The sequence below is a fragment of the Nanorana parkeri genome, unplaced genomic scaffold, assembly GCF_000935625.1.
Source record: "Nanorana parkeri isolate BGI_ZX_2015 unplaced genomic scaffold, ASM93562v1 scaffold869, whole genome shotgun sequence".
In the NCBI taxonomy this organism is placed as follows: Eukaryota; Metazoa; Chordata; class Amphibia; order Anura; family Dicroglossidae; genus Nanorana; species Nanorana parkeri.
This window is the reverse complement of record NW_017307137.1, coordinates 635,253-657,728: the sequence shown is the minus strand read 5'-3', so window position 1 is coordinate 657,728 and position 22,476 is coordinate 635,253. Positions and strand designations below refer to the sequence as shown.

Genomic DNA, 22,476 nt, shown 5'->3' with positions numbered 1-22,476 from the left:
GGGAAGCTCGACGATGGTCAGATACCCGAGTGTTGGTATAGGTATCTGCAAGTTCAGCGGCCTCTGTGGCAGACTCTGGCTTTCGCTCCAGCACAAACTGCCTAATTTTTGTGGGGCAGATGTGCAGGAGCTGATCCTGGATCATCAGGTCCTCCAGGGCTTCGTAAGACACTTTCTTCAGCCCCTGGGACCACTGCCGGAATGTGGTACGTAAGCGACTTACCACATCCAGAAAAGAGTCTTAACGGGTTTGCAGGGGTTTGCAGGGATCTGAACCGTTTGCGATACACCTCTGGTGTCAGCTGGTACTTCTTCACGATTGCGTCCTTTAAGGCTTCGTAATCGTTGTCTTGCTCAGGTGGCATTTCCACATAAGGGTCCAAAGCTTTTCCCCTCAGTCCTGGGGTCAAATGTTTGGGCCATTGGTTCTGAGGCAAGTGGTCCCGGTCTCTGATGCTGGAGCTTAGCCATCTCCAGTTCATGCCTTCGGGCCGATTCCCTTTCAGCCGCCTCTCTCTCAGCCTGACGCTCCAGAAACTGCAGGTACATTACAGGGTCTGCGCCCATTAACCTCTGCAGAACTTCTTGCCGTTGAGGAGAGTCTCCGCTGGGTACAGGCATTCTGGTACTGGATCCCTTATGGAGGGTGTCCCAAAGCCAGCCCCTAGGCCGGGGTGGGCGGGTAAACGGGCGGAGGATGAACCTTTATTTTACTTATCACCGCCCAAATTCCAAATTTATATAATATAAAAGACACAAATCAATGCAGCTCTGCAAACATTAATACACCATTAAATATATTTCTTAAATGCAAGCAGTGCAAATACCTCAATTTGACCTGGTATCAGCCTCATGCACTCCCTCTACAGCAGGGCTGGAGTGTGAGACAAAGAAGCAGTACAAGGCTGCTAACAAGAAGTATGCTGATAGGAGGAGAAAGCAGAGTGGCAGAGAGATGAGCCCATCACTACTGTGCTGCTTTTCCATTTACTGTCCAGTCACAGGCTATGGTGGGTCCACTATCTAAGTGGGCTGAATGATGCTGGCCATATGACTAAGGATATTTAGTGGTAGAAAAAGTACTGCATGGAAATCTCTGGATTAAAGCTGAATATTGCAGCGGAAGCTGAATTTGTTATTTTATCTTTTAATGGGCTTATTCATTTTTATCTAGTTTATTGCTAGAATTACAGTTTAAGCTGACTCTAAACACACCGCAAGTCCATAAATGGCCCTGTACACACTCACACTGAACACTCACATCTCACATCTCACTGTTATATATACTGCATACTTCATTCCACTGAAGGTATTTATTTTGAAGCTTTTTTTCCCCCTTTAGACTGCAACTGGTGATTTAAGCTATGGAAGCAGTTGCAAAATATAACAATTCTAAGAAATTTGGAATACCTTTTATAACTTTATAAACCTATTAGCTCATATAGTAAGAGCTATGCCCTTCTATCTAATGTTTATCCTGCTAAAATTCCTTTGCGCACGAAAATACCTTGGCTCTGAGCGGCACAGGTTTAATATTTCAAGTGTTTACATCCTCCCTCCTTATCTGATAACATGCAGCTTTCCACTCTTACAACCATCATAGCGAGCAACCAATGGAAAAATAAGCCATATCTTAGGAGTGTTTACATGTACATCACAGCAAGTACTTTTATAGCCAGTATTATATTGATAGAAGAAAGTTAGCAAAAAAATAAAAACTACTCACAATCTTATCCCAAAAACACAGTATTTGAGTGCCTGCTAAGGTTTTAAGGAGCTAAAAAGGTCTTAATTTCCTCCATTTTTCTCCTTTATTACCTCTTTATGTTATATATCTTTAATTTTGCCTGTGCGTACACTTTAATATTATCATGCCTGATTATAATAGGCAAGAGGTATTCTCAGACAGATTCAGAATGACTTATATTATATTGTTCCTTTCTGTAACTAACCATCAAGTACATAAGCGTATCTTGGCAAATAACAAGAAAAAAACCCTCAGGTCAGAAAAGCTATTTGTGAAATCAACGTCTTTCCCTCCGATACTTGTACCTCATTCCAGATAGAATGATCTCCCTCTTATCGATCTCTCTTCTAATAAAAGCCCATCTTCATTTCAAGGAATACTCAAAAATAGAGGTAGATATCACAGCACAACCCGTTTTAAATAAAACACTTTTATAAAAAAATATTACACTCACATAAAAGGCATGTAAAATCACATATCAGACCTGCCTGCCCTGCTCTCTGGCACTGACTCCGCCCCTACGCGTTATGTCTATTTGTCAGTGATGTCTTCGTCAGGGAGCTGATGGATTGATAAGATTGAGATCGTTCTATCTGGAATGAGGAAGAGCATGGGTAGAAGTATCGGTGGGTGAAAGACGTTGATTTCACAAATAGCGTTTGTGACCTAAGGGTCTGAGCAAGGAGGTGAGCGACTTATATAACAGAGCATTGGTGTCTGTGAGCAGTGAAGCTATTCATTAATGTATTAATTTATATGTTTGATGATACACATCTACGAAAAGGTTTATACCAATTGAATACAAGAAGTCACAGGAGTGTGAAGCGTTATATACAGGAAAAGACTGACATGGTTATTCACTAAGCTGCCAAAGGCAGCCGAGTGAATAACCGAGCCGAAGTAAAGTGAGCCGAACGCTGTTCGACTTTTCACTTCTGGCTTGTACGGCTGATTTGAGCCGTATATATCGGCTGACTTCAGCTGCTTCAGTCAGCTTAGCCAGAAGTGCAGAAGGATCTGGATCGGCTGAGCCGAAGCTCCGGCAGCTCACTCGCTGCTGTTCGCCCCTGACGAAGGGCAGTGAGTGAATAGCTGAATGCCGCTCGCTCGGCTATCCTGCTTGGTACCTCCGTGGTCAAATAGTCAAAAAAAGAAGAAAAAAAAAGGTTGAAAAAGATTTTAAAAATGTAAATAAATAGTAAAATTAAAAAATAAAGATATTTAAAAATAAATAAATAATAATAAAAAAGAAAAACAATTGGGCGAAGCTAGCAGTGATTGGCCAGCACCTGCTAGAGTCTTCTAGCAGGTTCCGGCCAATGAACAACAACTGGGCGGAACTGGTCGTGACGTCACGGCCGGCTCCACCCAGTTGTTATTGTTTAAAGGAGAACTATGAGGTGAGTGCTTTTCACTCACCTCATAGTTCTAGCCGATCTGTAACAATGAGACTGTCACAGGTCGGCTCAGTAGATCGGGAGGTGAGCGAACACATACCGGCGTTCGCTCACCTCTCGATCCTGTCACGGCTCTCTGCCGTGACAGGGGAGGGGCTGGATTCCCCCCTCCCCGCTCCGCCAGCGCTGACTGGCGGAAAGGACGGGGGAGGGGGCGGGTACAACTGGCTCTGCCTCTAGATAGGCAGAGCCAGCTGTCAGTCACGCAGCTGGGCGCATCCCGTCACAATTGTCGGGATCCACTTCAGCTGCGGCGTCTCAGTATACCGCAAGCAGCAGCTCGCGGTATACTGCAGCGTCTCAGTATACCACGAGCTACAGCTCGCGGTATACTGAGCCTAGGGTGACGGGAGGACGCTAGTTTGTGTCCTCCCGTTAGCCTAAGGAGAACTATGGGAAAAAGCTTGTCTCCTACTCCACTCCAGCAATGGAATGTCCTTTGGTGTCTTCACATCTTATACACTCTATAGGACTTAATGACTCACAGGTCCTTAGACCACAGGAGCAGAGGAGGAGACAAGCTGCAGGGACCTGTCTAGCAGCTAGCTGACTCAGAGTTTCAGGTGAGTATATCTTCGTTATTTTTGTTCCTAGACTAAAACGAGCACTTAACCCTTGCAGTATGGAGGTAGCTCCACCGCAAGGGTTAAGAATATTTATGCCTGGAGTTCTTTAAAAAATACACAATTCCTTTAAATAACATGCTTGGTGGATGTCTGAAACTGTCTAAAACCTGCACCTGTAGAATGTACTCCAGCAAATGTGACATTTATAAAGGAAAAAAGCCTTTTTCCAGTCAATGACATTTGCCAGCTGCTTTATTTTGCTTGTTAAGATATGGTGTCTATTCACTAAGCTGCCGACGGCAGCTGAGTGAATAACTGACCCGAACTGAAGTGAGCCGAACGCTGTTCGGCTATTCACTTCAGGTGTGTAGGCTGATTTCAGCCGTAGATCGGGTGGCTACAAAGGGTGGCTACAAAGGGGACCTGATGGAGAACTTCAGGTCCCCTCTGCTGATTGACAGCAGCAGTGGGCGGGTGCAATAGCTAGTTTGCTATTGGCTATTGCAAAGTGAAATAGCCAATAGGAATCTAGCTATGCATTCCTATGGTGTTTTTTTTTCTGACTGAGGGCGGCCCCATGTCAGAAAAAACAAAACGGATTGCAAGGAAAGGTTTACTCTGCTCGATCGAGCAGAGTAAACCTTTCTGGGAGTAAGTGTTTCGACACTGAAGAAATTACACTTTGCTACAATGTAAAGTAGTGAGTGTACAGATGGTATATCAGTGTACATTTGCTGCCTACTCAAAATAACTCAAAACACAGCCATTAATGTCTAAACCGCTGGCAACAAAAGTGAGTACACCCCTAAGTGAAAATGTCCAAATTGGGCCTTAACCTTCTTGGGCATGGAGTTTACCAGAGCGTCACAGTTTGCCACTGGAGTCCTCTTCCACTCCTCCCTGACGACATCACCGAGCTGGTGGATGTTAGAGACCTTGCGCTCCTCCCCTTTCAAATCAGAAAATGCTGATTTATACAGTAGATTTGATGTGTCTTGTAACTTTTTATGGAATCCCTGAAGAAAAATTACAATGGCAGATGTCATTTATATATGCAAATTTTCTTTCTTAAATCCTTTAGATCCTTTATGTATGGCTCAAAAAACCAGCTATGCGTTACACTTCCTGACAATCAGAAGTCTTCAATTGTGCATCGAAGGAGTGATGTAGCTATATATGAAAGAAAAAGTATGTGCTCCATTCATCACATTTATTATTTATGGTGTTTGTGGTTAGTTATTGGAACTATTCATTTGTAAAACCCATGCTCATGAAAATTTGTCAACTTAATGAAAATGTGGACCCACCAAACAGAGCTATTTATTATTAATGACATTGATTTCTGGAAGCAAATAAAGCTTTGTAGTCTTTTTTAAAAAGTATGTAAACCCAAATAATTAACTTCTTTTTTAACATTCTTTTTTGGTCTGTTTAATATGCAATTGGAAGCATTTTGTTATATCTCTTTGACAAATAATACAAAAAAATTGTTTAATCTTGCCAGAAATTCAGAGCTGCCTGTGTCCTCTGCATTCTTCCATTGTTATCTCTACTAGTTAGCCCTCCTAGTTCTTATCATGGACTACAGAATGATTAGCCTTTATGTTGTAGAGATTTGAGAGTGGGAGTGGCTAAGCAGTTTTCTGGCAGGGGCGCATACAGGATCCATTCCAGCGGCATATGAATACGCTCACCTGCACCCCTACGGACCTGCAATTGAGGTGAGCGTAGGGGGGCGTACGGCCGCGTAGCCCCATAGAGAAGGACGGGGGCTGCGTACTAATCACACGCAGCACCTGTCCTTCCCGGCAGCTGCTTGGTACGGCCCCGCACGCAGCACAGAGCTGTACATGCAGGCCAATTTGTGTGTGAATGGGGCATTAGGTTTTGTGACCTTATTGTAACTTTTTATTTAATCCGTGACATGGGCAGGGAATACATGCTCATTCCCATGGACTTGAATACAGGCATATGGGCATACAGCGGAAAATACACCTGTGTTTGCATCACCCGGGAGCCCCAGCTGCTGTGGATTTGTGTCCATAGGATTGGATAGACACAATATGCTGAATATCACGTGTGCACATGTAAATACAAGTACTGGTGTTTACACATGCAGGTGTATGGGGTACTTGCATCTGCTTCCAGTGTGTTGTGTCCATGCAATCCTATGGACACAAATATGCAACACCTGGGGCTCCTGGGCTGTGCAAATGCAGGCATTTTTCCGCTGTATGTCCTTACGCCTGTATTTCTGTACATGGGAATGACCCCTAAAGCTGGATAAATTACCTATGGTATATTAACCTAGCTGCTCACTAGTAGTCTACTTCCTGACCAGAGCACAGAAGAGTTTATAGAGTGTTTCATAACGTTAATGAATTATAATACACAGCACAATAAGGCCCCATAACCTTCCATGTTTTGTGTTTTTATGCCAAAAATTTAAAAGAAAAAAAAAAGCTAAAAAAAAGTTAAATATATCATATGAATGTGCATTTCTTTTTACCCATTTGATTGGGCTAATATGAGACATTGCTGGTTACATAGTGATAAATATATATATAAATATATGTTGGTAAAAGTCAGTTGCTGATACATCTGTTTAAGAAATACACATGCATTTCATTTAATGTATCCATCTATTATCTATTCTGTAGCTTACCTTGAAAATTGTATTTCTGGAAATGGAAAGGATTACAGAGGAACTGAATCTAAAACAAAGTCTGGGATAACATGTCAAGATTGGGTATCGAACACCCCCCATCAACCAAAGTACAGTTTTAGTCTATCTTCTAACACTTTTACACATCTTTGTAATAGGATAATGATTTGATTTCTGTTATACTCAAATAAATAATATATATATGTATATATATTTATATATATACATTTCGTCACAGACGAGTGGACGAGTGGATTTTTCGGGCCCTGTATATATATATATATATATTACAGTATATGTGCAAAAATACACACAGGTGCTCATGTATAAGCAACAAACTGAATTATATATCGACAGCTGAGATATAAAATAATAGCAGAAAGAGCACATGATGATCTACATAAAAGAGAAAAAGAGGATGTTTTATGCTCAAAATAATATTGAGCACTTACGTAACTTATTTAGGTTAAGGTGCCAAAGTTTTGTCCCAAGCAAGTACCAAAGCTTTGTCAGTGCATTTACAATAATGACCTTTAATTCTATGATTGTAGGCATGATAACTTTAGAAAATCATATACCAGAAAGCTCAGCATAAACATACTGATGGTCACTGCTGTTCAGGTACACTTAGGGGGTTATTCATAAAGCTGCCAAAGGCAGCCGTGTGAATAACCGACCCGAACTGAAGTGAGCCGAACGCTGTTCGGCTATTCACTTCAGGCTTGTACAGCTGATTTCAGCCGTACACCGACTGAAATCAGCCGTACATTGGCTTGCTGCGGCTGGCTCAGCATGTTCGGCCGACACGAATTGCAGAAGGAGTTCGACTCAGCTGATCCAACATCGGGATCGGCTGAGCCGAACCTCCGGCAGGCTTTTTGCTGAGGCCGGACAGCAGTGAGTATCTCTGTGGTACCAAGCAGAATAGAAAACCATTAAAAAAAACTAGAAAAAAAACAGCATAGGAATGCATAGCATGATTCCTATTGGCTATTTCACTTTGCAATATCCAATAGCAAGCTGGCTATTACACCCGTCCTCTGCTGCTGTCCAGGGGACGCTGATCTGTCTCTGCAAGTGGCCGGAGCCAGCCATGAGATGACAGCTAGCTCCGCCCAACAGTCAGTAGCAGGCTGTCGGCCGGCTTCAGCTTTCACCTCGGATCATTCGAGCCGAAGCATATGGCTTCAGCCAACTTCAGGAGCTGTACGGGGTATAGTGAATACAGCAGCCCTTCGGTTCTACTGAACCGAAGGGGTCCTGGGGCTGAAGCTAGCTGAAGGATCAGCCTAAGCTATGGCTAGATCCTTCGGCAGCTTTGTGAATAACCCCCTTTATGAAGTTATGGCAGGAATTATCATTGTGTCTTCAGTGAGGGCTGCAAGGATCAAGGGTTTGGCTCTAATCTTCAGCTTTAGGTCATAGTTATACATGTTACATCAACTTACTGTTCTCATCTGTTTTGTTTTCTTTCTTTCTTTAATAAATTACATTTTATTTGCAGCCTTACCTAAGGTAAAAATCAATTAAAACTGTACAGATAAAAAGAAAATGATTCACATGTGGTATATGAATGCATAAAAATCTTACGTTAGTTGGCTAGGAAAATCTTTATGTACTTTTATAAAAGAGAGAAATGGGGATAGAAGAAAGGAAAAGGCAAGGAGGGAGTAGCTGGCACATAATGACCAAACGTTTTTACAGAAGAGTATCAAATTCACCACGCAGCATCCATTTTCACGATCAAAACAAAGGAAATGTAACCCACACAGGATAGGTTCCTATTGAGCTATAAATAGGCGATCCATGCCATACTGAAGGGATACAGTCTAGGTTGGAGCTGTAAGTCTCTTCATTGTTCAAATAAATAAGGTTTACATATAACTATTTTGTATTCTGTTTACCTGCACATTTTCAAATAATTTAACATGCAATTAATATAATATAGTTTGCTTTGTAGTGCATTCATTTATTTTATTGTGAGGCACATTAGTTGTCTTTAGAGCAAAGGAAGGAGAAATGATCTAAAGAAGATCAAATCAAGACCAGTAATAACAAGGGTCGGAGTACCTTATCTAGTACAAAAATAGTTTATTCAAATATAATTAAAACACGGATCATCAAAGGAGATCAACAACCACCACCTGAAACCCCAGACAACCTGCAGATAAGCCCATAGCCCACGGGGTCTCTAAAACTGAAGACTAAAGGACATCCCTATACAACCTGATTTAATTTGTACCAGCAGAAGTGACATGATTCAAAACTGATTCAGCAACTCACACTGGCCTGGAGGAAAACGGCACATGTGAGTACTTACACACTAGACTTGTATACAAATCTTCTGGATACTTATCAATGTTTGGCAACACTTAATAAGTTGATGTCTCAATTCTAACTCTGCGGGACTATATTCCAATACTAAGTAGCCAACATTGAAAAAGGATAATCATATCCCATTCATCTGTACCACTACAGGAACAGTGCATGAAGGGAAAGAGAGACAGGAAACAAAACACACAAAAGAGCAAGGCGAAGGCGAGCCGAGACCAGGACCAGAGTTCCCCATGGTACCTGCTATAAATCATAAAAGCACAGGGCAGAAAGAGCCCAGGCCTGGCATAGATGTAATTCACCGGACCACAGCCAGGATAGGTACCACGATCACTCAGGGATGAATCATTCACCCAAGCCGGATGTACTACTCACCCATTTGTCCAAAAGTTGAAGTCGAACTGGAAATGGGTCTTTTAACATCTTAATGATCAAAGCACACTAGCAAACCCACCAAGGAATGGCTCAAAAAGAAGAAATAGAGGGTTGTGGACTGCCCTTTTCAAATACATCTATTGATTTTTGTTGTTGAATAAATTAATAAAAATAACATTGTGTTTTATTTAAATATGTCACCTTTATCTGTAGGCACTGTTTGAATAATGATCTAATGTTTGCTTGTTCATAAATTTTGGAAAAGGTAACAATTTACATTGACTCAAAAAGCTTCACATCAGCAGGGATATAATAGGGTTGATTTGCTAAAGGCAAAAGGTATTGCTTTGCAAAGGTATTTTCTCTTAACTTAGTAAATGTGGTGAAAACTCACGTTGTCAAGAGAAAGGAACATTTAAAAAAACAGTATTTTTCTTGCACATTATATATTGAATGATGGAAGTCAGCAGAGCTTCATCTCATTCACTAAGCTAAGGAAAAATTTACTTGCAAAGTGAACAACCTATTTCCCTTTAGTAAATCAACACCTATATGTTAGCATTTGATGACATGTTTAGCACATTTTACATTTTTATAGTGCCTTACTATGACACTGTTTTTTCATTTCCAGCTTTACTCCTGAAAATTTTCCAAATGAAGGGCTTGAGGCAAATTTTTGTAGAAATCCAGATGGAGATTCACAAGGACCTTGGTGTTACACTACAGACCCAAAGCTTAGATTTGAATTTTGCAACATACCCCAATGTGAAGGTCAGAATGTGTTTAATTATTGTGTTTAAGGTGTTTAATTATATGTTAAATATAAGTATATACTTACATATAACTGCCTGTCGGAAAGGAATGTCTCTACTATTTAAAAGTGCTAGGCTAAGAGTATTTAACTAAAAACTGTAAATTAGGCTAGCTTTCATGATCTACTTATGCAACAAAGTATATACAGTAATTGCATTAATTGACAATATTAACAATGATTTAATGCTTCTTCTGCAGAGGATTGCTTTCATTGCAGTGGAGGAAATTACAGGGGGGAAATTTCCAAGACTGAGTCAGGCTTGGAGTGTCAGAATTGGGATTCACAAACCCCCCATTCTCATGGTTACAACCCTGCAAGGTAAGATTACAGTGCAAAACTTCTGCTCACAGAATACTAAGCGTTTTATCTACAGGGGTTCTTACGTAGAAGCTTAAAAAATATTATAATTAAATATACTGATATTTTGGCTAAAATATTGTGTAGTGTGTGGCCTTAATTACTTAAATATCAGTATTACACTGATTAATCTTTAATAGTATACCTTTCATTGCTGATTAATAAGGCACATGGCTCCCTTCATCTTCATATGAAAATAGGTACTATTCTGCAACAGTAACAGTCAAATCTCTAACACAGCGTAGGTTTGGTGGTTGCCACCAAGACACTTGCTTTTGCTTACCCGTTGGATATCCTATGTCTGTTGTTCTGTTATTTTACCATTACTCTTACCTCCTGTGCTTTATGTAATCAATTCAATGTAAAACCTTTTTTCTGCAATACATACTCAGATAACAAAATAGGTCAAATTAAGAAGAAGGACAGAACCAAAACAAACTTTTAAAATTGTTATTGAGAATTATATTTTTTGTTTATTTCCCTTTGGCTGCCTCTGAATACTTGTTTGTTAATCAGTAGCACAGAATGGGAGGGGATAAAGGAGCTTCTTAGAGGAATCACAAAATTTGTTTGAAAACAAATATGCTTCTAGATCCTCCATTTTTGTAGCTTTACCCTGGCAAACCAGGGGACTCTGATAGATCTGCAAATAAAGCTTCATGCTTCAACTAGTTCACACTGATTTATATACCATTTCTTGTAGGCACAGAATATTAGTTGCAAGGAAAATGATGAACTCTGTACTGAAATATTTTGCATTGCATCATTCTTGTGTGTCTAGGGAAGCATGGGTATTAGATATGTGCCTTGCTATAGCTAGCTGATGTGTCAGCTAGCAACATATGTTGCTGTCATTAGTAAGGACATTACATACTGTACTCTGTGTGGAAGATACTGTCTGACAGGTGTCAGAAACCAACTCCTGTTTTGTTTATGGGTTTTGGTGATGGTTTAAAAAAAAAAAAAATACTAGGGATGCACAGATACTTTTCGAGTACCAGTGCAGATACTTGCCATTTTCATGAGAACTACCAGTGTTGCACCTGTGACCTGGTTCTGGCACTCCACCACTGTTCTGAAATAATTAGTCTGTATTGTTTTAGAAAAACTGTCACATGAAAATAAACAAAAATGTATCAGTACTCGTACTTGTAAGTACTCGGCAAGTACCAGTACTCGTACTCGCAAAACTGGTATCTGTGCATCCCTTTATTTATATTTATAAAAACAAAATCATACATTAAAACTGAGATGTACAAATCCCAGGAGCTCCGTGTGCTCCTTACAAATGACAGCTGCCTACTAATTCTTGAATTTTTCTCTAGTGTAGTCTTGGAGCTCAAAAGTATCGGTACATGTACTCGTACTTGTACTGAGTACTGTACTTGGTATCTGTGCAACCCTAATAAATACTCTATATTAATGTATGCAATGCCAATTTTTTTGTAAAATATGACATATTTGAAAAAAAATCGCTCATAAACATGCAACATGTTCATTTTTAGCTATATTTTACTGTGCCTTAATTGCAGGGCAGTAGCTACCATGGGGTGAGTAAGGCACTCACCTCAGGGGCAATTGAGAGGGGTCGCAGACATTGAGAGGGGGCGCAGCCAGGGCCGGCCTAGCTGCACCCCCTCGCCCCTGTTGCCATGGCAAGCACAGGACGCCATGGCAACAGGGGCACCAAGCGGCCAACGCAGCCGCAGCTAGGCAGGGAGAAGAGGGGCGGCACAGGCTTCAGCTTCTCCTTGGATCCCCGCTGCTCTCCCCCCGCCTGGAGGCGGGGCACATGGCGTCACATGATGCCGCGCATGTGCAGCATTGGGTGGCATCATACGGCTGTTGGGGGGGGGGGGGCACAATTTTCTGTTCTTGCCTCGGGAGCAAAAGGAGCTAGCTACGGCTTTGCTTAATTGTATAACATTGTATAACGTATAACATTTCTTTCTAGTTTTGGAGAGAGTTGGGAAAGTTTACAACTCCTAGTAGGTTATTTTTTGTTCTCTGTGTCCTGTTTGGGAAATTTCCCTTTGCTTCTACCGGTAAATGAGAGGGAATCTCTCCAAAGTGAAGGGAATTCCTCTTGTAGTTAGTTGTCACTGGAACAAGTGTTCCCATTGAAAGATCTGCCTTCACCTCTAATTCTGGTGACAACATTTTGGATTTCCAACAATAAAAACTTGACAGGGGTTGTAACGCTTCTGCTCTCTCTCTCTATCTAAAATAACAAAAAGAAAAAAACTGGCTATATATATATATGTTTGAATAACACTGACAGCCTCAATAAGCTGTATTCACAGGGAAACTCAGAGAACAAAAGATTGATTGGGTATGCACTAACTTAAAAATTAGATTCAGTGAGGGGAATTTATCAAAACTGGAGCAGACAAAATATGTAGCAGTTGTCCATGGCAACCAATCAGCTCTCTTCAGTTTGTTCCATTATGATTTCAAAATGAAAGATAGACGCTGATTGGTTGCCATGCTGCTCCACATTTTGTCTGCTCCAGTTTTGATAAATTCCCCTCTGTATGTCTCCAGCCAAAACCTTTTTTTTACCTTAGAGAGGATAGGATAGAGTGAAAAAGGCTTAAAAACTTATTTCTGACTATGTTCCATTTATGGAGATTTCACCTCACTTCTGTGACAGATATAACACCAACAGGAATAAAGAAAACATTACAAAATTCAGATGTTCTATTACTTACCCACCCTAAATGCAAAGGTTTTAGTTAAAATTGGATTTCAGTTAATGTAAATCAAGTGGCACACGGTAGATGCTTGCAAGCTAAATAAAGTGGTATCAAAGCTTGCATTTAACCTCCTTGGCGGTATTCCCAAGTGTAGCTCGGGGTTACTTCCCATACCCTGAGCTACACTCGGGAATATCCCACAGTATTTACTTACCTTGTCCCTCGAGCCGTGCGGTGTCCTCCGGCCGGCGCCGGCATCTGTCTTCCGGGTTCCGTCCCTTGCGAGCTGACGCGTCGCATGGGGGCGGAACCGGCGGGAAATTCGAGGAAAAAACCCGGAAGAAACGACAAAATGAAATAACGAAATAAATCCGGAAAAAGGTTGCGCCGAAAAAATAACGAAAAGCGAAATAATCATACCGCCAGGGAGGTTAAAGTACTCTGTCCCGGGGTTTCAAATGTTATAAAACTTTGTAAAGTCAACTTGAACATTCACTTTGCAAAGAATACTCAATCATGTAAATGGAAAATAAAAAAACAAATAGATGGTGGAAGTCAGCACAACTTCACCTCCTTCACTAATTTAAGTGAAAATTCATTTTTTTAAAGAGAAAATTTGCTTAGTGAACACAGTGAAGGTGTGTTGACTTTACGCATCCAATCATGTACAAGCAAAAATACAGTTTTTTCGTTTTTCTTGCACTTGATTGGGTATTATTCGCAAAGGGGAATTTCTACTTTCTTCCACCTCATTTACTAAGGTAAGTGAACATTTATTTTGAAAATGAACACGCTCTACTCCATTAGTAAATCACCTCACCATCTGTTTTTTATTAACCATTAATAAAAATGAAGGTGGGAGCCTCCCAAGCTATAACTTGATTGGTTGTGGTGAATATATATGGAAGAAATTTAAATGTATGATTCTAAAGGCCATCTGGCCATGCGTGTTCAGTAAAGCTGTAGAGCAGCGGTCTTAAACTCAATTTCCTCGGGGGCCACTTGACAAATGTTTTTCTCCCATGGGGGCCGCTTGCCAAATTTCATACTTTAAAATAAAATGTAACTATATCCAGTATGGTACAATGGACCCCAATACAGTACACATACAATAAGGCCCCATTCATATCTGTAAATTTAGGTGCGATTAGGCATTCCTTGCGTTTTCCTGTAGCAGGAATGGCTAATCTGGTGTTTACAGGCGACAGCTGTCACCCATTCAAGTTAATGATCAGGTGACAGCCGCTGCATGTGAACTCCTGCACACCGTATGTAATGATATGTGATATGATTACATGCAGTTAGAAAACACTCACCCTGGATGCACAACTGAGAGTGATTGATTCCGAACCGAATGTAATCATATCACCAACACATGCGGTGTGCAGGCGTTTACATGCAGCTGCTGTCATCTGATCATTAACTTGTATGGGTGACAGCGGCCGCTTGTAAACATCAGATTAGCCATTCCTGCTGCAGGAAAACGCAAGTTCTTGACGCAGGAATCCCTAATCGCATGTAAAGATACTGGTGTGAATGGAGCCTAATGCACTCCTCCCACCCGTACACATAAAAAAAATCCTACCCATGCACAAATAGAAAATAACATTCCATACACATAAAAAAAAACTAACCCTGCAGAAATAACATGATCTACTCCCCCCACACATAAAATACAATCCCAGTCGCCCCACGGGCCAGTACTTTAAGACCGCTGCTGTAGAGGGATTCTAATATATGCTTACAGTCAGTGCGGTGGATATTATTTAAAAGGTTCTGGACCAAAGCTGTTCAGCCCTCAGGCAGCGCCAGAAAATGTGTTTGAGGGCCCATTCACACCAATTGCAGGGCATTCCAGAGCGGTAGCTGCTGGAACACACAGCAATCGCTCACTAAACTTCCCCCTTCGTTCTGGGGCGGGAGGGGGCGTTCCGTTCCACTGCAAACACAAAAAAAAGAGCATGCAGCATTTTTGCGTTTCGCAGTGGACCGGAACGCAGGCAATGTTTTGCCACGCTTTCAATCACACTGCGGGCGGGGATACATATCTGCGATGCCGTTGACTTCAATGCACCAACACGCCCCAGAGCGAAGGGCGGAGTTTAGTGAGCAACTGATGTGCGTTCCAGCAGCTACCTCTCTTGAATGCACCACAATTGGTGTGAATGGGCCGTAAATTTAACCACACCCACACAACACAAAATCATAAATGTAAATAGCTTGAAACAAATGCGTGTTCAGCTATGGGCTAGGTAGCAGCACATTGCGTATTTGTAATCTGACTGGATGGAAGTGGAATTTACAGAACAATGCACTGTGGTCTCTCAAATCTGCTCATAGTCTTCTCTGCTCTGCCATGTTACCCATCAATCTCTCCCATTTAGTTGTGTATGCAGTACACCCAAGGTTTATCCAGCAGGGATACATAAATGTAGGGTTAGAGTGCAAGGGAAGGTGGACCATTCAAGTATCTACATTTCAAGTGAGTCACAGTAAAGGGAGATGCACTCACACACATTGAGTACAATCAGTCAAATCAATCAATGAAAATATTTCAGTTGAAGTGGACCTTGAAGTGGAAATTTCACAGTTGGAATTATGGTGTCCTGGATACTAGTGAAATCCTTGTAAAAGTGCTGTAAAAAAATCAAAACCCGCAAGAAATACCAGCACAGCACAACAAACATACAAGTGAAGACTGGGTAACTGGTGTGCTCCATAATGGTTAAACTAGTCCACATTGGGGGTGCTTTCAGAGAAATCCCTAGAAAACAAGGTGCACACCCCTAAGTTTCTGATACCTGACAGATACAAGGCTTTTCTTCACCTCTGGTATTATGAAGGAGGGATGTAGATTTATTTGCAACTTACCTGCCTCCAGAGAGGATGTAGAACTGAATAAGTTTAAGTTTAAGATCAACACACCAACACTGACTGTAAGATATCTTTAATAAAATCCCTACCATCCTGCCATAAAGGGTCATAACATTATTCAGAGGGGGCTTATTTCTTTAGGTCCCCTTCTTTATAAAATATTCCTGGAGACAAACATCTTGGAAGCATAGGTTTTTTATTTTGCACTTTTAACAATTCACCAGGCAGGATCTTAAAGCCCAAAGTACACCTGTAGCAGTTCAGCAAGCTGACATTAACAACTTATGTAACACACAGTGGAAATACTGAAGATACTGGTGCCCATCAGCATTAAGCACCAGTGCTTTGAGAAGGCTATCTCTTTTTTAAAACACAACTCTAAGTACTTCCCAGTATCTATTATGTAACAACACAAGAAAAGAAAAAAACACAGACAGTGCAAATAGCAATTCTTACTATTCATTTAAGCCCAGTACTCATAATGAATTATAAACTCACATGCGCTATAAATACTGATTTGAAATTATCTTTCATCTTGATTGTATGCTTTTTTTCCATTACTGAGGTTTAATGAAGTGAGCAACAACTAGCATGTAATGCTGAAAGATAATTACAAGTGGGAATACCGCTCAGTATTTGATGCATCAGTTCATATAAACTGTATCTATGTTTTCAGCATTCCAGAAAAAAATCTCATTAAGAATTACTGCCGGAATCCAGATGGAGAACCTCGACCATGGTGCCTTACTACTAACCCAAACAAGCGGTGGGAATACTGCAATGTTCCACGCTGTAGTGAGTGCTGAAGTTTAAATGCCTTTGTATTTATTGGACAAGAACAATTCACTTTGCTCAGATTTCACTATTACATCACCATGGTGTTTACTTTTCTGCAGAGAACTTATGAGTATAATGTAATGCCATAAGCTTGGTAAATGATCCAAAATATTTTTACAAATATTTGGTTTTACAATTACAATTTTAGTTGAATCCTCAAAACTACAAAGTATTTGCATTTGTATGTAATAATTCTTAAAGGAGGGAGTGGATATCTATATGATTAGCAAGTTAGGCAAACAATCTCATAGGCCCAAAATTAAAGGAAGGGTCCTTATAAAATATTGACCATTTGCTACACGATATCTATGACCATTGACTATTTTGCCGTTGCATTTATTGTGCTTAGGTTTACACTGATTGCATGAAGAAAAAAGTATGGATTCAAGTATTTTTTAATGGTTTATTTTTTGCATTTAAAAGCCTCTAATCCCCCTCCATCACCAATGGGATTGCAGTGTTTGTCTGGAAATGGTGAGTCATATCGAGGAAATATTGCTGTCACAGCATCAGGAAAGACTTGTCAGGCTTGGAATGTTCAGGAACCCCAAATACACACCAGAACCCCAGAGAACTACCCCTGCAAGTAAGATATTGTGTTTGATTTATATATATATATATGTATAACAATGTTAGCAAAGAGCAAATAATTTATAGTGAAGGTGCAATCAGATCTCTGCTTTAAGGCTGGCTTCACACTATTATTGTGTTCAGGTAACACAAGCCACTCTGTGAGGTGAATTTCAATGGCATTTATTTAGTATTCATACATTTAGAAGGGCACAACAGCGCTTAAAGGAGAATTATGAGGCGAGTGATTTTAACTCAGCCTCATAATCTGAGCAGACCTATGACAATTAAACTGTCACAGGTCGGCTCAGTAGATCGGGAAGTAAGCGAACACATACTGTCGCTCGCTCACTTCTCGATCTATCCCTGCAGAGAGCCGTGACTGTCACTCACGGCTCCCTGCAGGGATTTCCCCCCCCCTCCCCGATCCTCCACCACTGACTGGCGGAACGGAGGGGTCAGGTACAGCTGGCTCTGCCTCTAGATAGGCAGAGCCAGTTGTCACTCACGCAGCTTTGTTGATCCAGACAGCATTGTCGGGATCCGTTCCGGCTGTGGTGTCTCAGTATACTGCGAGCTGTATACTGAGCTTTGGGTGACGGGAGGACGCTAGTTTGTGTCCTCCCGTTACCTTTAGGAGAACTATTGGGAAAAGCCCTGACCCCATAGTTCTCCTTTAAGTAAAGTAGGCCTGCACTGCAGCACTCAACAACACACATGCTGTGTTCGAATAAAGGTGCAGTGCCTGTGTTCCTTCCATTACTATGCATTGGCAGCCTATTTTAAATTATTAAAACAATGTGATGTCTAAATGCAACACACATTACCCTGTGAAATTGTGCATGCTAATGTGCTTCCGCACACTAGCGGAGGAGACAAGTGTGAAGGGTCCCTCACTCAATATCATTTTGTGAGGGTCCCAGAAGAAGACTGTGATCCATACAGACTGAAGAGTATGGCTGTGGATGCCTAGAGACACACACAATATGTAAATATGCTTCCCTGAAGATGTAGGCTCTGGATCTACCTGATCTTCACCAAAGCCTCTGGTAGTGGGATCATAACTTATATAGAAGGCAAAATGGTGTGTTTCATGAGAGTCTCACTGGTGGCAAGTGGCAGATAAGCACGTTAAGGTTCCAGTCATTTAGACCAGTTTGTAGCAAAGGGTAAAATTCAACCAGGTGGGCAAAGTGCCAGAGAGTTAGCCAGAGTTTATTGCCTGGGTTAACTAGGACTGAGAATAAAAAACAGAGAAATAAGAAATAATGGTGATGAAAGTCTGTAAGGGTATACAGTAAAGTTAATTTGCATGTTCAGTTTAAACCTCTCATCTCATCTGCATTATACCTTTTAGATCTGGATATTGACATACAGATCTGATATTTTCTAATGCAAATATATATTTTCCTAGGAATCTAGAAAAAAACTATTGCAGAAACCCTGATGGTGAGTCCTTGCCCTGGTGTTATACCACAGACAAATCAAGACGATGGGAATATTGTGAAATACCTAGCTGTGATTCACAGCCTGCTGGTAAATACATTATGTTATTAAAATATATCGTGTTTTATTTTTGTTTCACAATGAATGTATATAAGAAATATTTATAGAAACAATGTCAACTTGTCCATTCAGGGCAAAGTGGCAGTGACCACCTTATATTCACATCTACAGCACTACCCTCCTTTTCCTTCTGTGGCTGCTACTGCAAAATACCTGGTGCTTCTGGGTATTGGCGAGCATGTGACCCTCTCGCATGATGCAAAGATTGGGTCTAGCAGAAATTTGATAGGCCTAAGGACTGTCTCATGATGGACAACACCGCTCCCTCTGAGCTCCAACACCATATGAAAATTGGTATTTTGGCAGCAGCTGTGACAGAGGAAGGAGTGGTGAGGATGGTAAACATGATAATGCCTATTTAAATATAATCAAAAATGATAAACACTGGAATCTATATAGTAAATACTGAACTCCAGACAATGTGCTAAAAATACTATATGCTTATATGAGTAATGTTTTTTTCTGTGGGTAGGTAATCCTCTGCAGCCAGTCTTGTGATCCTGTGTCCTTGACAGAAAGCACAATTGGTCTATCACTGCAGTAACAGCTCTAGAACAGGAGAGTGTGGGATCCATTCAGAAAAGGATAAATGTCCGCCTCTTTCCAGGCCTACTCCACCTTACGCCCTCTGCCATGCTACTGCAGTTTCAGATGTGATTGTAGGACTCTGCTTTGAAAGAGGCTTCTGATGCGAAGGGGGACCTCTGATGTAGAAGGGGGGCTCCTAGTATGAGGCAGGATTGCTGATGTAAAGGGGCACTCTTATGTTGAAGGAGAGGTTCAGATGTGAAGAGGGAACCCCACCATTTTGTGTAGGGTCTCTACTTTTTACATTTTAGAACTGGGGTACCTTGAGATTTTGCATACTTTTAATTTGTGCCATGACTAAAAAAAGGTTAAAACACTGATCTAACCAACCAACCATGACCTTAATATTAATTTTCTACCCCGTAGTAGATAGCGAACTCTGTTGTAATACTGTAATAAAATATATGGTTGTTCAGCATTTGCTTTAATTAAATAAATTACAGAAATATATTTTATCATATGACTAAAGCTGGACATAGACAATAGATGCCTGGATCAGGAAGCAATCAGGAAGCAATTGGTAGAGGCAGGCATCCAAAAAAGGACCACTCTAGGGGGAAAGTGTAACTGGTAGGGTTAAGAAACCTTGTCTAGCTGCTACTCTTCCCCATGAGGTCATTTGTCTCTGTTTGCTGTGGGCCAGTTTTCCCCACACTTTATTTATTTAAAAATGTATGTGAAGGTGAGCCAAGCAAATGTCTTTAAGAGACTGCCTCTAAGCAGCCTTTAAGTAGTGTAATATTTTTAATATAGTGGAGTTGGATTTCTAAAGTATACCTGTGCTTAGCTTAAACCTACTAAACTAGTAGTAGGACTACAAAGCACTTTAATTGTGTTACTGATGAGTTTGGGTGTCCCAAAGCACTCTTAGTCAAGTTCCCCTCCAACTCAAAACTCAAGCTCTGGTCAGCCCGCATCGGCTTCCTGCATGTCATCATTGGTCAGTGAGTCCACTCATCACATTGAGGGGCCACTAGTGACCTGTGATAGACAAAGGGGATAGGTGTGTTCCAATTTGGAATCTAAATATTTACTAGGGCTGTCCAGATACCAGTTCAGATACCAGTGCTGATACTTGGCATTTTCAGGAGAACTACCAGGGTTGCAGGGGTTGCAGCTGGGACTTGGCTCTGGCGCTCCACCACTGTCCTGAAATCATTAGTCGGTGTTGTTTTAGAAAAACTGTCACATGACAATAAACAAAAATGTATTAATACTTGTATCTGTGAGTACTTGGACAAGTATCCGTACTTGAAAAAATGGTATTGGTGCACATTTATTTAAAAAAAATCATACATTAAAACAGGGATGCACAAATCCCAAGAGCTCCATATGCTCTTTAAAAATGACAGCTGCCTCCTAACTTTTGAATTTTTCTCTAGTCTAGTCTTGGAGCTGAAAAAGTATCTGTAGATGTACTTGTACTTGCATAGTAGATTGTATTCATTTAAATAAAGATAAATTATTACGCTTTTCTGTACAGTTATACCTGCGCCTACCGCACCTACAGTAGAATCAGAATGTTATGAGGGTAATGGAGGGAATTACCGAGGCACAACTTACATGACGATCTCTGGTAAAAGATGTCAGGACTGGAGCTCTCATGTGCCACATGCACATACTAGGACACATGACAAATTTCCAAATGCGTAAGTGAGATTGCTTTCTTACATGATGTATAATTTATCCCCATATTTATGCTGCCTTTATTACAGAGGATAAACATCCTAGAAAAGCACAGTTGCGATAGAACTAAGACAGACAGTCTGCCTAAGTTCTAACATTTGTCCTAAAAGAAAGCTTTTATAGCTAGAAGTTTGCTATATAATAAGATTATTTTGCTAGATTCCATTTTATTCTGTTTAACAATAAAAAATACACTTTCTCTTGTTTCCTATTTTTTTATTAATTACAGGTATAACATGGTTCTAAACCCTGGTGCAACTTCCCTTGGAGGAAAAAACGTATCTTACACATTACATTTATATTTGCAGGGGACTGGAAAAGAATTACTGCAGAAATCCAGATAATGACAAAGGCCCATGGTGCTATACCACAGATCCTCATGTACGATGGGAGTATTGTAGCCTGAAGAAATGCACTGATGTACCATCTGTTGAACAGAAGCCTATACAGACAACAAAGCCTACACCTGTATCTACCAGTCCAGGCAAGCAGAGAAACACTCCAGTTGTTACTTTCTAAATTGAAGATAGTATAATCACCAATACACACATAGGGGTCCATTCACTAAGCTGCCGTAGGCAGCCGAGTCAATGACCGACCTGAAGTGAAGTGAGCCGAACACTGTTCGCCTATTCACTTCAGGCTGGTACGGCTTATTTCAGACGTATATCGGCTGAAATCAGCCGTAGTAGCAGTGTTTCTCTCCTGGGCAGCCGGGAGCCGCTCGGCCAGCTTCGGCTTTCAGCGCGGCTCAGCTGAGCCGAGGCATATGCGTTCGGCTCGACTGAGCCGCTCGGCCACGTTCGGGAGCAGTAGGGCTATAGTGAATAGCCCGTACAGCACCCCTTCAGTTCTACTGAACCGAAGGGGTCCTGGGGCCGAAGCTAGCTGAAGGATCGGCCGAAGCTACTGCTAGATCCTTCGGCAGTTTCGTGAATAGACCCCATAGTATACACTTGAATCTTCCTTTAGTTTATTCAATTGTCATATTGCATCACACCTGATAAAACACACCCAGTTACCAATGCATGCATTATTTGTGCACTCAAAAACATTCTTTAAATTCACTTAGGGTCCATTCGCACTTTTGTTGAAGTAATTCATGGGTGTCACTGATCCTTATATTGCACTGCAGCATGCGTGTTACTGCAGTTCATTCATTTTGAATTGGGCCCAGTGCAAGAGAAATCGCTCTTGTGCTTGTTTCTTTGCAGTGCACAGTAACACACATAATTGCACTATGCTGGATGCTATACCATGTGTTGTGTCATGCAGCATTTTGAATTATTATAAACAGGCCCAACTGTCTTGAGATGCACCCCTCTATTTTTCCTGGTTTCACTG

General features: G+C 41.0%; 1 protein-coding gene across 1 annotated transcript in view; it reads left to right on the top strand.

Moving 5' to 3' along the window:
* PLG (plasminogen) overlaps positions 1-22,476 on the top strand; it is a 64,038-nt gene that overhangs the window by 12,128 nt on the left and 29,434 nt on the right. The window contains exons 3-11 of the mRNA XM_018565642.1: positions 4,852-4,958; positions 6,431-6,545; positions 9,776-9,915; positions 10,156-10,276; positions 16,562-16,680; positions 17,146-17,308; positions 18,707-18,828; positions 20,930-21,095; positions 21,441-21,620. Coding sequence (XP_018421144.1) covers positions 4,852-4,958; positions 6,431-6,545; positions 9,776-9,915; positions 10,156-10,276; positions 16,562-16,680; positions 17,146-17,308; positions 18,707-18,828; positions 20,930-21,095; positions 21,441-21,620 — 1,233 coding nt within the window. The remainder of the gene's footprint in view (positions 1-4,851; positions 4,959-6,430; positions 6,546-9,775; positions 9,916-10,155; positions 10,277-16,561; positions 16,681-17,145; positions 17,309-18,706; positions 18,829-20,929; positions 21,096-21,440; positions 21,621-22,476) is intronic.